The 16,837-nt window shown below is 36.4% G+C and overlaps 1 protein-coding gene across 5 annotated transcripts in view; it reads left to right on the top strand.

The window, feature by feature from the left end:
- HOOK3 (hook microtubule tethering protein 3) overlaps positions 1-16,837 on the top strand; it is a 105,199-nt gene that overhangs the window by 78,378 nt on the left and 9,984 nt on the right. For 3 of the 5 annotated variants that reach the window (XM_087856357.1, XM_087856358.1, XM_045779207.2), the window contains 6 exons: positions 2,218-2,305; positions 7,130-7,164; positions 10,552-10,634; positions 12,245-12,345; positions 13,889-13,993; positions 14,191-14,262. In XM_087856357.1, the coding sequence (XP_087712483.1) occupies positions 2,218-2,305; positions 7,130-7,164; positions 10,552-10,634; positions 12,245-12,345; positions 13,889-13,993; positions 14,191-14,262 (484 nt within the window). The other 2 variants (XM_087856355.1, XM_087856356.1) reach the window with 2 other exon arrangements.

The following is a 16,837-nucleotide window of genomic DNA, read 5'->3' as shown; positions in this document are numbered from 1 at the left end:
TATTTCTGAAAAGATTGAACAAAGTTACAGGGTCTGGTAATGTATTTATGTATCTCCCCATGTTGATATGGATTTCCAGATAGTTCCTTCACTATTTAAAAAGCACCCAAATTTTCTGTTCCTTGATTTGAAAAACTTCAGTTATTATTATAGATTTGATTGAATTTTTACTATGATTTTCAATAATTATAGAACTTGGAGCATTTATGGTAAGAATTACATTTTATTTTATTTTATTTATTTATTTTTTAAGATTTTATTTATTTATTTGACAGAGATAGAGACAGCCAGTGAGAGAGGGAACACAAGCAGGGGGAGTGGGAGAGGAAGAAGCAGGCTCCTAGCGGAGGAGCCTGATGTGGGGCTCGATCCCATAACGCCGGGATCACGCCCTGAGCCGAAGACAGACGCTTAACCGCTGTGCCACCCAGGCGCCCCTCTTACATTTTATTTAATTAAAAAATTGCTTATTGAATTTTCTGGCTGTTTGGATTCTAAAAATTCATTACCTTGTTCTGTCCTTAATTCAAGGTAATCTCGCTTCTACCATTTCACTGTGTTTCCTACTAAAATAACCAGTATCTTTTAAATGGCTAATCCAGTGGGAGCTTTCGAGACTTTATCTTTCCTCATGTCTATTGTATTCAGTATTGTTGATCATTTTCCCCTTCCTTAAACTTTTTTTTTTAATTTCGGTTAAAATTTATTATGTTTCTCCTAATTCTCTTCAGGGTGAAGTTTCTCTTTCTACCCTGTGGTTGGTGACTGGCCATGGACCATCTTTGTTCCTCTTTTCCACTCTTCTTCACATTCGTCCTAGTTAGTGTTATTTTTGTTCATGGCTTCAGTTAACTCTAAATGGCTCTCATATCTATGTCTTCAATTCAGACTTTGTGCTTCACATGCAAAGATCTGTTTGACATATCTCTAGGCACTGCATTTTCAATAAATACAAAATAAGTTTCCCTTCTCAACATGTTTCTCCTGTATTCTCCTTCTCAGTAAATGTTTTTGAGTAGCTCAAACCAAAATCCTACATATTAATTCTTATTCCTTGTATTCTTTTGCCCTTTAAATCATTTCATCCTTGTTACCTCCTCTTTTAGACATATTCAGTAATAATTGTGGTAACCTCCTCCTGATCTTCATGCCTTCACTTTGACCTTTTTAATAACATCTTCCTCTCTCAAACCAATGTGATCTGTCTGGAATGTTGTCTGATTAAGTTTCACCCTTCTTGCAGTCCTTTAGGGTGATTGCCCAAGACCTAGGGAACCTAGTTGCTGTACTGAATGTTACATCATAATAACTTAGGGAATTATTGAGCTCCAGAATCAGCATTGTTTTAAAGGCTGGGTGGGTTATTCCGTTTCAGTCAGATTTTAGGCCAGATTATAAGATAAGTTCTAAATACTTGCACACTTCTTGCAAGGTTGTACCCAACTTCTCCTCTTCTCTGGTTTCATCTCTAGCCATTCTTTCCCTTATAATTTAGTTTTTAGACATACCATTCTTAAAGACTTTGTTATTATTTATTTATTTTTAATTTTAAGTAGGGTCCACGCCCCACGTGGAGCTTGAACTCACAACCCTGAAATAGAGAGTCACATGCTTTACTGACTGAGCCAGCTAGGCACCCCCTTTTTAAAAATTATTTTTTTTTTAAGGTAGGCTCAGACATGTCATTCTTAAACTCACTATACCCTCTCATTTTCTGTGTGCTTTGGACATGGTATATTCTCTGTCTTAAATCTGCTCTCCACCCTTAATCACTTAAGTATTTTATTTCTTATTCTAGTCTCAGTTCAGTCAAGCCTGACTCCTCCACACAATAGGATAAAGTTCTTGCTGTTTCAGGCAGTCATTCCTTTTTGGTACCTCTGTGTGCTGTGTGGAAGTATTTATCTTGTATTTTAACATTTTGTCTCCCCACTAAATTCCTTGCTTTTAGCACCTTGCTGAACCTACATAGTGCCTGACACATAGTTTGGATAAACATGTATTGATTTGAACTTGAGATAATTAGATATGTATAAGTATACTTGTGCATAGAAATTTCAAGTGAAACAAAAAATAACCAGAACAGTGAGATGTACTACTATGTTAACATGAGGGTTTGTTTTGTTAATTATACTGTCTTTCTAACCAATATGACAACCTAGGGAGAACATAGAAGTAAGTCTAAACTTCTAAAATTAATATGCATTTGATTTCTAGGCTGGTGAATCAGAGACTTCTGGAAGTACAGTCACAAGTTGAAGAATTGCAAAAATCTTTACAGGATCAAGGCTCAAAAGCAGAAGATGTAAGTTTTAATATGTACCAACCGGTAGTTTCACAATGTTAAGAAAAGCTATAAGTTTTGTTTTTTATTTGATTGTCTCTATCAGAATAATTTATAATTATATTGGTTATAGAAAAGAAGCAATATTTTCCTTTTACTAACATTCCTTATGAAAAGGACCAGACAGTACTTCATTGTACTGATTGGAATCACTCTGCTGGGAATTAGAAGTTTATTTGTAGTTATTAAGTAAGGAATTAATCGAGGCATTGTAGGGTTTTTTGTTTGTTTTAGGAAGTGGGGAAGCTAGGATTTTTTTAAGTATTTATTTATTTAAGTTCCTCTACACCCATCGTGGGGCTCAAACTCATGACCCTGAGATCAAGAGTCTCATGTTCTTCTGACTGGGCCAGCTGGGCTCCCTGAGGCTTTGTGTTATGAACGTATTTATCTCAGTATTCAGAGTTCAGGGTTTTTCCCTCTGGCCAACAACAACAAAAATGCTGGTAGAAATTTAGCATGTTCAAGTAGAAATTTTCTATGTGTAATTGATATTTTTAAAAATCACGCTATCCTTAGAAATAACAATCTCTGAATTCCTGAATCCCTCTTGCTACCCCAACCATGCCCCACTCAAATATAAGTTCATGGACCTTTTTTGTAATATTTCCTTATACTCTGCATATCTGTCATAGCCTTGCCTGCTTGACTGGCATGCTCACATTAGAATACAGTAAATGTGTTGAGCCAGAACTAGATGGACTTTCAACTTCTCATGCTCACTATCTAAGTTATCACAGTGCTTATGTAGCACATTAGTAGTCAGTCTCTGATGAAAGTGTAAATAAATTTTGCAAATCCTTTCCGTTTAATAAGCAATGGAACTGCAACTAGAATGTTCAAAAATATTGTAAAGGAAGGGGGACCTTATTTTAGTGACCAATCTTTGCTTCAGACAGTTGGTTCTTTTTTTATTGTTGCTAGTGTAATTTGCTATAAACTCTGACCTTTGAGTATAAACCTCTGCATAGTTGCTTTCATGGATAGTTTTTGGAGAATCGTCAAAACTATAGATACATCATTTCTATCCAGTCTTATTAATGTAAGAGAGTATGAAAACAAAAGGAACCAATGAAGGGGTATTAAATCAGTATATTACTTAAAACCAGCGAATTTAGATCTAAAAAGCTCTCATTGACCTAATTTTATGAGTTTCAGAAAATATGTCTGTTTTATATTGGCAGTATGCTCTTCCTAAGATCACTGGTTTTTGGTTTATCCTTTAATTAATGTATGGGTAGTCCGTCTTAGTTTCCCAAATTGATTCCTAGTTCCTAAAATGGTCACCAACATCTAAACAACCTTATTCCCTTATTGAGATAGAACTAGTTTGAAATGTCATGGTTTACTTTTTAAACATGTTTTTAATCCAGAATGCTAAGCCAGAAAGAGGTGAAGCAAAACCAACATTAGTATATTAAAATATTAATAAGGCTAACTAAGACTATCTTAGAGATGAACCTAAGTGATTTCTTCAGTGAAATCGCTTGGTCTCTAAAACTTGGAGGAGACTTTTTGTTGATTTGTTATGGGAGAAAGGGAAGGGGCGTGTGATACATAGGAAATAAGAATGGCGGAGCGTCAGTGTCAGCCCTGCCTTAGCGTTATAGCAACAGCCACCATATGTACTTGAGTCTCTTACTTGTGTTAGAATATACAGAAGGAGTTTATTCTGGAAAAAATAGTTTTGCGTAGCCTGATTTAGGTATCACTGTGGTAATCAAATCTAATTAAATATGCTGTGCACCATTACTTAAAGAGCACATACTTCAGAAGTGAGATGCCAGCCCTTAAAGTACTATTTGCATAAGTTAGTCAATTTATCTGCCCAGATGTTAAAGAGAGGTGTTGCTCTAAATTCTTAGATATTCCCTTAGAGTTCTTTTATATGGATAGAAGGTTCAGATAGGAACTTTCCTTACTGTGATATGCCTCAAATCCAGCAAATGCTTGATGTTTTCATCTTCTTTTTCACTAACCTATAGTGTTGCATCTCAGGAATATCAGGTAGTATGTAGAACAACCTGCCAAATGGAGCTGGTCCTCTCTGAAGAACAGCATAATTTCTGCCCATTTCTGTTACCAAAAGCACAGTCCTTTCATGTGACCTTAAGTCAGAGTAGGATGGTTTACACATTTTTATTATTATTTTTATGTCATTTATTTTTAGCATGGAAGCAGAAAAGCATTGTTATATCCAGTCATATGGATAATTTGAGCTAGCCACAGTGTGTAAAACTCAAGAGAACAAGACAGGATGAGGAGACCATAGAAGAAAGAAAAATGTACATTTTTGAAAAAAAATGCATAATTTTTACTTCTGTTCATGAATTACTAAATCGTTCCTTCTATTGGCTGCTGTGTTTGCTTCATACTAATATGTCCTCTCTGTCTCTTGGCATGGTTTCTGCTCAAAAGGCTATTGTAAGTATGGCTTCCTATTCATTTCTATATATTGAGCAAATTTTTTTTTATGTACATTCTCTTCCATCATAGTTGATGGTATTGAAATTTTTAATTATGGGAATTTTATGCAAATGAATATGTTATTTGCCTTACAGGTTTATGCCTTTTACACTTAAGATAGTTAAAGGATATTGAAAACTTAGCAAGTCAAACCAAAAAGACCTCTGCTCTTATTTGTTTCCCCCAGCCCACTCCTGCTCTACCTCCTTGTTATGATTAGTACATTTTTAGAAATTATTTTGAAGCTTCCGGTTGCAGTCTGGCCTTCTCCTGCCACCTACTTGAGTAGTAACAGTCTTCAGTGGACAGGTGGTGGAGCCTAGGGAGCATGGAAGTAAAGACCATGCATCAACTTCGGAGTCTGGCAGACCCGGGTTTGTTTTTTAGATGTGTTTTGTTTTGTTTTTTTCAGACCTGGCGTTTGTTTTGGGGTCTGCCACTTGAAAATTACTGAATGTCTGTCTCCCCAGTCTCACCTTCCTCACTTATAAGATGGGGCTAATAATTGCTCACAGTTGTGAGATTAACATGAGACTGCAGTGCCTGGTGTATTAACCATTTATGAGATGATTATTGTGTATTATCTCAGTTAAAACTAATTTTGCTAGAGCCCAGTCAAAACATAAATGCAAAATGACAATTACGATATTTAGAAAGTATTTTCATTTTACCATCTGTACTAAAGAATGAACAAAGCAATAACTGAAAGTTAACAGGGTTATTGCCTTTCTTTTATATTTGGGGGAAGCACTGATAGGGGGCCTTGTGGTCCATTGATCTTGATACAGTTTACATACTGAGCAAAGAAGTAAATTTGATGAATTCCAGAGCTGTGTTACAATGGACTTGAATAAACAATTATAGTAATCATTTTCAAATAAGGTGACCGAAAATCAAAGAACTTCGTGTGAAGGGCCCCACTGCTGCTATTGACTGATTGGACAGTTTGTTTTATAAGCCTGTATTAATTGGGTTTGGCTAAGTTTATCTCAAAATGGAATGTTTCATGGAATTTGTTAATAATATGGACCCTGCAAGTGTTCAGTTTAATTACAAAACCTAGTCGTCCTTTATAGAATGCCATTATTTTTTATTTTGAGGCCAATTCTAAAATCTGCTTTTTAGGAGAGAGAGAGAGAGAGAGTGTGTGTGTGTGTGTGTGTGTGTTTTGAGAGAGAGAGACAGACAGAAAGAGCACACACATGACCTGGGGGGACAGGAAGAATCTTAAGCAGGCTCCATGCCCAGTGCTAGCTGCCACAGGGCTCGATCTCACGATCCTGAGATCATGACCTGAGCTGAAATCAAGAGTCAGGTGCTTAACTGACTGAGCCATCCAGGCACTCCTAGGAGACTTTTTATTTTTATATATTTTAAGACTTTATATTTATTTTAGAGAGAGAATCCTCAAGCAGACTCCCCGCTGAGCATGGAGTCCAACACAGGGCTCCATCCCAGGACCCTGAGATCATGACCTGAGCCAAAATCAAGAGTCGGATGCTTAAGTGACTGAGCCACCCAGACACACACACCCCCAGCCCCCAGAGACTTTTTTAAAAATACTCAGCCAAAGCTGCATTCTTCAGTAAATTAAATTCTGTGCATACAGCATCCTTCACGTTCCCATACAATCACATAAATTATTTGTGTGCATATTCAGAAATCTCTAAGTCAGTAATTATGGAAATTGATACCTGTCTCTATTGTGATGCAAGGAAAATAATACAGTAGATAAAAAATATGTTAGGGAAAAATCTATTATTACTAGAATTCTACCTGCCTATTGGTTCCTTTTTATTCATTTCTTCATCTTTTCTTTTTCTTTCTTTTTTTTTTTAGATTTTATTTATTTATTTATTTATTTATTTATTTATTTATTTATTTATTTATTTGACAGACAGAGAGAGTGTGTGAGAGAGAGCACAAGCAGGGGGAGCAGCAGGCAGAGGGAGAGGGAGAAGCAGACTCTCTGCTGAGCAAGGAGCCTGATGTGGGGCTTCATCCCAGTCATGACCTGAGCCTAAGGCAGACACTTCACCGACTGAGCCACCCAGGCGCCCCTATTCAGTTCTTCCTGACTATAAATAGAGACTTCAAATATGCAGTTTCTAGGTATCTTATACTAATTGCTATCACTCATGGGCTGTGCTCTCTCTAATCAAAAAGAAATAGACTTAGGTACATTGTGTGTTTTGAGCTCTTTGACCAGAGAACTTACTGAGAACTCATTCAGAGTCTGTTACTACTGTACTCTTTATTTTTTAAAAATAATTTGTTAGTTAAAATGTTAAATAAATTTCTTTTATTTTCCATTTTCAGTCAGTTCTTCTAAAAAAGAAGCTTGAAGAACATCTGTAAGTATAAAAGCTGTTGAGTCTCATTCTCCTATCCTCCAGTGAAATAGAAGTATTTTGTTAGGTGGTTACAGAGTATCTAGACAATGGCACAGGTGGCCCCTGAAGATACGGGAAATTAGAAGACATATTAATAGTGTCTAAAGGGTCATCTCCTCCCAGTGTCCTTAAGACAAAATAAGTACTGCTTTAGAGCTGTTTTCTCATACAAGATTCCAGAGTTTTATATCTTTGTGGTAGTATTTCTAACTATAGCTAGGAGTTTGAGACACTCTAAATCAGGAGTGGCCAGGCCTTTTTTTGGTAAAGGGCCAGACAGCAGTTACCTTAGACTTTGCAAGCCATGGTCTATGCCACAATCACTTAGCTCTATAGTTTGAAAGCAGCCATAGATGATAAATTAATGTTGCGACTGTTCCAGTAAAACTTTATACAAGAACAGGCAACAGGCTGAATTTGGCCCACAGACTGTAGTTTGCCAGCTCTAGAGTATAGCCAGCTGAATCGTCCTTTTTAAGTAAAGTTTTGAAGTACTACAGAGCTTATCAGTAGCAGATTTTCAAACATCTCCTTGAATTGCAAATATATCTGAAAGTGACTTTTTAATCTAAAAATGAAGTAAAATTTAAATATTACGTATGTTTTCTCATGAAGAAAAAATCTTCATCCATCTTTATCTTTAGCTGAGGTTGACATTGTTAGGGATGTTTTTTTATTTTTCTCACACCCATTAACAATTTTAATCCTTCCTATCACTTTCTAGCAACACTCTCCTAACAAACACTGAGTGTAGGGTGGCCATGAATTACTAGCCTGTTGGGAGTGTTCCACTGTCCCACTGTGGTAAACCAGACATCCTCAGTATCATAGAGATAACTTTGACTTGCTCTACTGTGATTGGAAAAAAAGTTCTATAATCTGGCAGTTTGTCTCATGCTATCCAATTTTTTTTTTTTAATATAGGAAAAGTGAGATAATCCTAGGAACTGATACTTGCTGGCAAGTCTAACAATGGGCAAATTCTTAATGCACTAATAGAAGAGAAAATGTTACCTTCTAGCCACTGTGAGGTTACCTAGAGTCAGAATTCAGTACTGAATTCTGTTCTTTTTTCTTTCCCACTTCTGTATTGCAAAAAAATTTGAATACCTGTTGTTTCATAAAACTGACCACTGTTCTGTGTTCCATTACATGGTAAATCAACAAGAATTTATTAGTGAGGATGAGGCCTGTTAGTCTCCTGTGGCTGCCATAACAAATACCACGAATTACCACAAACTGGGTGGCTAAAAAAAGAGAAATTTATTCTCTATCGGTTCTTGCAACTACAAGTCTAAAATGAAAGAAGTCAAAAGGATGGGTTCCTTCTGGAGGTTCTAAGGGAGAATCTGTTCCATGCCCCTCTTCAGGCTGACTGCTAGCAATCCTTGGTGTTCCCCGGCTTATAGACACATCACTCCAATCTCTATCACCTCATCTTCACAGGCATTCTCCTCTCTGTACCTTTTGTCTTCACATGGCCTTCTTATAGGCACACCAGTCATTGAACTTAAGGCCCAACCTGATCCAGCACGACCTCATCTTAACTAATTATATCTGCAAAGACACTATTTTCAAGTGATGTCACATTCCTAGGTATTGGGGGTTAGGACTTCACCATATCTTTTTTGGGAGATAAAATTCAGTCCACAAGAGAGTCCATAGATATATCAAAAGGTGGTCATTCTCATGCAAATTAAAAACTACAATGAAGACTACTTTACATACACCAAGTTGGTAAAACTAAAAGTCAGACATACTAAGTATTGCCAAAGATGTTCAGCAGTGTCTACTCCACTGAGTATGTATCAGTTTACTTAGCAAACTGAACATGCACATATTCTGTGACCCATCAGTTCCACTCCCTACATAAACCCTTGATTCCTAGAAATGCTGTTACCCGGGTGTCAGGAGACATGTAGAAGAAAGTAAGAAAGAATACTGTTTGCAATCACAGAAAAGTAGAACCAATACAAATACCACCAATTTGTAAAACAATAGCTAGAGTGAGTTATGTTCAAACAACGGAACACTATACTGCAGTAAAATGTGTAACTTAGGGCTAACACATCCACATACATGAATCTCAAGAGTATGGTGTTAAGTAAAAGATGGCAGTCACAGAACAATACATATGGTATAATGTATAAAGTAAAAATTTGGCAAAATTCACCAATATATTGGTTAGGAATACACACAAAGACTCATCACAAAAGTCATGAGAAAGATTAAAATTCTGGGTTTGGGTTCCCTAAGGTTCTGGGATAATTTCTGCTTCATGACCTGTTTACTGGGCTTAAATTTTCTTATTCTTTTAACTACTGTATATACTCATCTTGTATGTAGATATGTCACACACTCAATTTGTTGAAAAAGAAATAGATTTGTTAGAGTATTACCCATAGAAAAGACCAGAAATAGACTTAACAAAGTACTCTGTTTTCTTCTCAGTTTTTTTCTATATTTTCCAATTTATGCAGCCTTTTTTCCCTCTCATATTACAAAGTGCCAAACTAAGTAGAGAATTACACATATTATAACTAACAGGAAGAAACTTACTTTCTGTTAATTTTTTACTTTTGTATTGGAATATAACTTACATAGAGTAGACAAAATTCTAAGTTCCTAAATTTGATGAATGTTTTTCTACATACATAAATATCCCAGATCAACATATAGAATACTTCCAGCAACTCATCAGGATTCTTTATTCTCCCTTCTAATTGATTCATTCGATCCTCAAACTAGTCATTATGCTGCTCTCTTATCACCTTTCATTAGTTTTGACACATTCCGAACTTCCTATAAAAGGAATCCTACAGTATTACCCTTTTGTATTTTACTTCCTGTGTTCAGTGTTGTTCTGTGATATCTATCCATGTAGGTGCATGTATCATTAATTCTTTCTTATTGGTGGATAATGTTCTTTCTCTTTTTATTTTTAGCACCATTTTTGCAATAAGATTTCTGCCTTATAAAACCTCTGAAAGTTTTAAATTAACTCATATAATATCCTGTTCCTAGAAAAGAAGATGAAGACCATTAAGTTCTCTGTACCCTGTTGTGCATATTTATGTAAAAGAAATTATTATTACTTCAGAGTCTGAGATTTTTGTCTCTGGTGTGTGTGTGTGTGTGTGTGTGTGTGTGTGTGTGTGTGTGTTTTTACCAATTTTAAAAATATATACTAAATTCATGTGGATTAGGCTTTTTATCTTTTTTTTGTTTGGTAGCACTTGTGTGCTATGCAAGTGTATCCCAAGCATTAAGAACTTAGATCTTTCATTTCAAGTGGAAAAAAAACCAGAAACAGTAGTAGGTGACAATGTGTTACGTATTTTGTTGCAGGGAGAAGCTTCATGAAGCCAATAATGAATTGCAGAAGAAGAGAGCCATTATTGAAGATCTTGAACCACGGTTTAATAACAGCTGTGAGTTTTTCCTAATTAGTATAGTTGTTTTTAATTGGAGTATAGTTAACATATTACTAATTGCCACAGTTTTTGTGTTTTTGTTAAGATTTTATTTATTAGAGAGTACACGTGCAGGGGGGAGGGGCAGGGGAAGAGAGAATCCCAAGCTGCTGCCACACTGGGCTTGATCTCGCAACCCTGAAATCATGACCTGAGCCGAAACCAAGAGTTGGATGCTCAACTGACTGAGCCACCCAGACCAGACACCTAGTGATGAGTTTATATAAAATTGTTTCTTTCAGAAATAGGTCCTATTACATATTCTGCCAATTAAATAATTTGTCTTACAGAATGAGTATATAATCATCTTTACAGTATTTCTAATTATAGTTTTGAGTTTTTCCTTAACTGTGGATGGTAATGAATATTTTATGCAATTAGCTATTTTCATAGTCTGGTTGCATGTAAATCAGCCAAACTTTTACTGCTTTAGATATTTATACATGTAGGTAGCCTGACTTTATTAATGTTTTTTTTTAATTAAATTTTATTTATTTATTTGAGAGAGAGAGAGAGAGAGAGAGACAGAGAGCACGAGAAGGGGGAGGGTCAGAAGGAGAAGCAGACTCCCTGCTGAATAGGGAGCCCCATGCGGGGCTCCATCCCAGTAATCCAGGATCATGACCTGAGCCGAAGGCAGTCACTTAACCAACTGAGCCACCCAGGCGCCCTTTATTAATGCTTTTATGTGGAGCAGCACATAGACCTTCCCCCCCACCACCTTTTCCAACTGTGGTGAAATATATATCACATAAAAATGACCGTTTTAGGGGCACCTGGGTGGCTCAGTTGGTTAAGCATCTGATTTCAGCTCTGGTCATGATCTTGGGTCCTGGGATCGGTCCTGTGACAGGCTCCATGCTCAGTGGGGAGTCGGCTTGTCCCTTTTCCTCTCCCTTGGGTCTCCGCTCTCCCTGCTCATGCTCTCTCTCTTTCTTTCTCTGTCAAATAAATAAAGTATTTTTTTAATGACCATTTTAACCATTTTTTAAGTATATAGTTCAGTGACATTTAGTACATTCACATTGTTGTACCAGCACTATCCATTTCCAGAACTTTTCATCATCTTAAACTGAAACTCTATGCCCATTAAACAGTAACCCCCCATTCTCCCCTGTGCTCCCAGCCCCTGGGAGCCACTGTTCTACTTTCCTTCTCTGAGAACTGTTCTAAGTAACTCATCTGAGTGGATTCATACATTTGTCCTTTCATGTCTGGCCTACTTCTAACAGAATGTCTTTCATTTTCACTTATATTGTCTCCATGTTATCGCATGTATCAGAATTGAGGCTGAATAGTATTTGATTATACATATTGATCACATTTTGTTCGTGCACTCATCCATTGATGGTTACTTTTTAATTTATGCATTTCCAAACTGAAGTTTTTATTCATAAAAAAAGCTTTTTATAAGAACAAAAAATTAGGAATTTTTAAAATAAAATTATAAATAGGAATAGACCAAACAATCTCTCAAAGTTTCTACTTATTTTGTCATTTGAAATGCTTTTCAAGTTGTTACAATCTAAAAAAAAAGGTTTTTTCTTTCTTCATTCTGTCATTTGTAGCCTTAAAAATTGAAGAATTACAAGAAGCTTTACGGAAAAAAGAAGAGGAAATGAAGCAAATGGAGGAACGATATAAAAAATACTTAGAGAAAGCCAAAAGTGTAAGTATGAGTTTCTGGGCTTCTCCACTTTCTGATCATGCGTCACTGGTCATCCAGTTAAGCACATGTACAGTGACTTCTCACACCGAGAACTATCAGGAGAAGAACAAAAGAAATCTTTTGACAAAGAAAAACACCAAGGAAGAAACAGTGATCAAAATAGGTCACCCCACGGAGTAGTTACTAATTACGAAGAGGAAAATGGTCCTTTCTGTAGAAAGTAAGTGGCAGTCACCTCCTTGGGATAGTAATCAAAATTAGCTACACTGATGGTAGATAACCAACAACATCTTGTGCCTCTTGATAGCATATCATTGTCAATAATATTTAACCTGAATCTAAGCAGTCTTTTAGACGCAACTTTCAGTTCCCAGGGAAAGTGAGATTACCAGAACAAGTTAAATAACACCTTCAGGAAATCATCAAATAAATCCAGAATTGGGGATAAAAGTCAATGTATGAAAAACAAAAATAGTAATTGGAGTATGGGGGAGCACAAGAGGCTCTTCTAATGTAAAAGGGCCCAAAGTACCAAATGTAATGCATTAATATTTGGGTCCTGAATTGAGGGTGGAAGGAGCAGTGGTTTATCAAAGACGTTTTGGAAACACCTGTGGAAATGTGGATTTGGACTGAATAGTGATGACTTACAGAATTGTTCATTTTCTTACAGATGATGTTGGTATTGTGATTGTGTAAGAGAATGTCCTTAGTCTAAGAAGATGCATGTTGAAGTACTTAGGGGTTATGTGTTCCCAGGTCTGCAGATTACTTTACAGTAGGCTCCCAAACAAGCGTGGGTTGTGGAGGGAAGAGAAAATGTGGCAGTACAGCAATTGGTGAATTGGAATTAAAGGAAATGGATTTTTATTGTTTCTCTCTTTCAGTTTTCTATAGGTTTGATAGGTTTTGATAGTAACAGTATTGAGCCAAAAAGCAAAAAGACCATTCCCAGAAGACCGCTAGTTGGCCAGCTAGAATTGCATCATATGCCCATGCCTAAATCAGGCCACTGGCAGAAGAGGCAATGGGGTCACAGTGATAGACTTTTTAACCATCAGAGGAAAGGGAAGACACCTGTCAGTAATGGCTGCTACAGTATTATTTATTAATTTTAAGCCAGGATTCTTATAATTAATTCTTTTACATAGCTAAATGTTTTATATAATCAAAAGTTGTAACAATTGAATATTATTTCATACATTCAAATTTTAGAGTACCCTTTAAGACAGCTTTATGATTCTTACAAGGTTTATCCTTGGTTTTTTCTTTTAAAGAACTGCTTCCTTAGATGTTATGTTCTTTAAGTCTGAAACTTTAAAATTTTTTCTTTGTGGGAGCTTGGGTGACTCAATCAGTTTAGTGTCTGCCTTCAGCTCAGGTAATGTCCCAGAGTCCTGGGATCGAGCCCCAAGTCGGGCTCCCCACTCAGTGGAGAGTCTTGCTTCTCCCTCTAACCCTCCCTCCTCTCCTGTTCTCTCACTGTCTCTCAAATAAATAAACAAAATCTTTAAAAATTTTTTTTCTTTGTTCCTCTTTGCAGGTTATCCGTACTTTAGACCCTAAGCAGAATCAAGGAGCAGCACCAGAAATACAAGCTCTTAAAAATCAGCTCCAGGAACGAGACCGACTGTTCCATTCTTTAGAGGTAGTTTGCTATACTATACTATACTATACTATACTATACTATACTATACTATACGATAAGACATTTGGGTTTTGATTCTTTATTTTCTAGGAGCCTTGCTACATACAACTGTGTCCATGAATTTAGATAACTAATTGCATTTTATTGATATTGAATTGTTTTTCATCTTTACATGTTTACATGTGCTTGTTTTTTAGAAAGAATATGAGAAAACAAAGAGTCAAAGAGAAATGGAGGAGAAATATATTGTTAGTGCCTGGTACAATATGGTAAGAAAATAACACTTCAAAACACATTGCAAAGTTCAGTGAATAAGTAATGTTTATTACACTACTTGTATTATAGAAGTAGTTCTACCAAATGAATCTGAAAGTAATTGCTATCCTAACACACACTAACTAAACCTAACGCTGATCTTAGGATTGAAAAGGAGAAATGAGAACCACCATAAACAGGGTTAGGACGTATTGAAACCATCATTATTCCTAGAGGATAGAAAGATAAATGACAGTTTGATTTCTGGCTCTGAGAACCATTTTATTCTAGGAGAAGGGGACTTTAATAATATCAAAGCACAGATGCAGTAGCGTTTGTTTTGAGGGGCTATCCTGTTGTCTTCGCAGGAGTGGTACTTAGAGTGAGGTGGTTTCTCTCACAGGGTTTGGAAAATGTTCAGGGTGTTAAACCCTGAACAACTGGAGGTTTTGAAATTGAATTTTCCAACTCAAAAAAATGTTTAAAATATTGCAGGGGAAAATAAATGCTTGTCAACATTCTGGGCTTCAGTAAGATTTTCTGGATTTGAAGAGTGTGCTGTACTTTTTTCAGTATTTTTGTCCTAGACTTCCCTTTTTTCTTCATTGTTTTTCTTCCCAGTAAGACCACTTCTGCCCTGTCAAAATGTTAGTTGCCGAAGACAAGAAATTGAACCAGATTTTTTTTTCATCATCCTCCCCTCCCCCACGCCCCTACAGTTATCTTGTGGTTGTTTCTGTTTTACAGTTGTGACTGATACTGTGTCTTAAAGGGTAATGTCCCAGGTCTCCTAATAATGGGATTTGACCTTTGTCAGAAATTCATATAATTTCATGACATGTCCACATTTATTTTTGTCGTGGTTAAAACAACATATTTCAAATTTTATCACAATTCTAAAAAACAAAGGAAATCAAACTGGGCTTAGAATACTATTTTGGTTAACAAATATAGATTTCTTGAAAATTAAAAATTAAAAAAGGAAAAACTATTTAAGGAAGTTCTCTGAGAACTGGTTCTGACTCTACCTATTCTGTTTCCTCTTTGTCCTCTTTAAAGGTTAATGTCAGTGACCTTGGAACTCTGCCCCTTAAACCTTATTGGTCATTTCATAGATTTGATTGATTTGTAGGACTTCGCATATTGTGGTTGTAGAACTGAACTTACCTATTCTGTGACATGGTATTACAGAATAGCCCTACTTTTCAGCTCTCAGGGAGTAAAGGAATAACTCCTAGTAGACGCACACAAGTTATGTTCCAGTAAGATAGCCAGGAACAGCTTCATACACACATTCAGAAAGTTCTGCGTCTCAGACTACTGAATGGAAGGGAGGTGACAAGCACTGGGAAAAGGCATTAAGTATCTCAGAGAACGACCCAGTCATGGCTACTGGGGTCCTAAAGGTGTGTGAAGGATTGGAATAAGTTGCGTGGAATGTGAAAGTGAAAAAAAGATAGTATATTTTAAATAAAATAGAATTGGTAATATATGTAGCCACATTAATAAATTTAAGGATTACCAATAGATATTTGTCAGTTTTCTTCAGATTCTTAAATGCTTTGATTACAAATTGAGTAAAAAACATGTTCTGGATTTTCTCATTGGGAAAATGGAGAAATGTTGTTTATTTGGGTATATATGAGAGACTTAAATTCTGTTAAAGACACAAAGCCATGACTAGTGTTTTCCTTAGAAGCTAACAAGTGATGGGAAGATTGGTGTTTCGTCTTCTGTGCCAATCTATCCAGTTCACTCTAGGAAAGCCCTAGGAATTTTCACATAGCTTGGGTTAGGTACCTGCTGTCCTTTTGGCTCTCAGTTGCTTCTTTCTTCCTTTCTTCCTTGTTTCGGTGTCCACTTCCTCCCATCAGTTTACTCGTAGCCAATCACTGGTGAGAATAGTCGCTCTCCATTCTTAATGTTTCCCTGGTCAGGGTTCTTTACTGGCTTATTAAATAAGTACCCAGACCACTTTTTCCCTGATCTCCTCACAGACAGTTTAAAACAGTTTAAAAGGCACACTCTCAGAGGTTTCCTCCCTCCTGTTAAGGTGGGCCCAGCAATTGTATATCCTCTCCCTTCTAAGCTAGTAGGCCATCCTACTCCAGTCTTCAAGAAAGACTCCCTGCTCTCGGTTGGGCCCTCTGTTGTGGACTGTCAGGAATTTTTCTTAATTTGCTTGAGAATACAAGCCTGCCTGAAGTGAAGAAAAACACCCCGGTGGTATGTATTATACCTAGTGTGGCCTTCCTCCTTAAGAAACAACATGTGCATTTGTGTTTTCCACTCAAAATAAGCCGTGTGATTTCCACAGCCCCATGTGAATCAACTGGTACCAATCAATTGCATTCTTTGTTCTTGGAGATCAGTTTATACATTTGATTTGAAAAGGAAGTATGATTGAATATGGGTAATGTTTTCCAAAATTCTGTCTCTGTTATCTGGTGTTTTGGTTATTGTAAATTCAGAAAATTAAGCCTTAATTTTTCCAAGAGAAGATTTGTACCTAATTGTTGGAACTAAAATATCTCTATAAGATTTTAATCTATAATGAGCAGAATTAACATCCCTAATTGTGCCTTATGA

This window comes from Ursus americanus, chromosome 27 (assembly GCF_024610735.1).
Source record: "Ursus americanus isolate L20-20 chromosome 27, mUrsAme1.1.p, whole genome shotgun sequence".
NCBI lineage: Eukaryota > Metazoa > Chordata > Mammalia > Carnivora > Ursidae > Ursus > Ursus americanus.
Note: the sequence above shows the minus strand (reverse complement) of the source record. Positions and strands in the feature narration are given on the sequence as shown.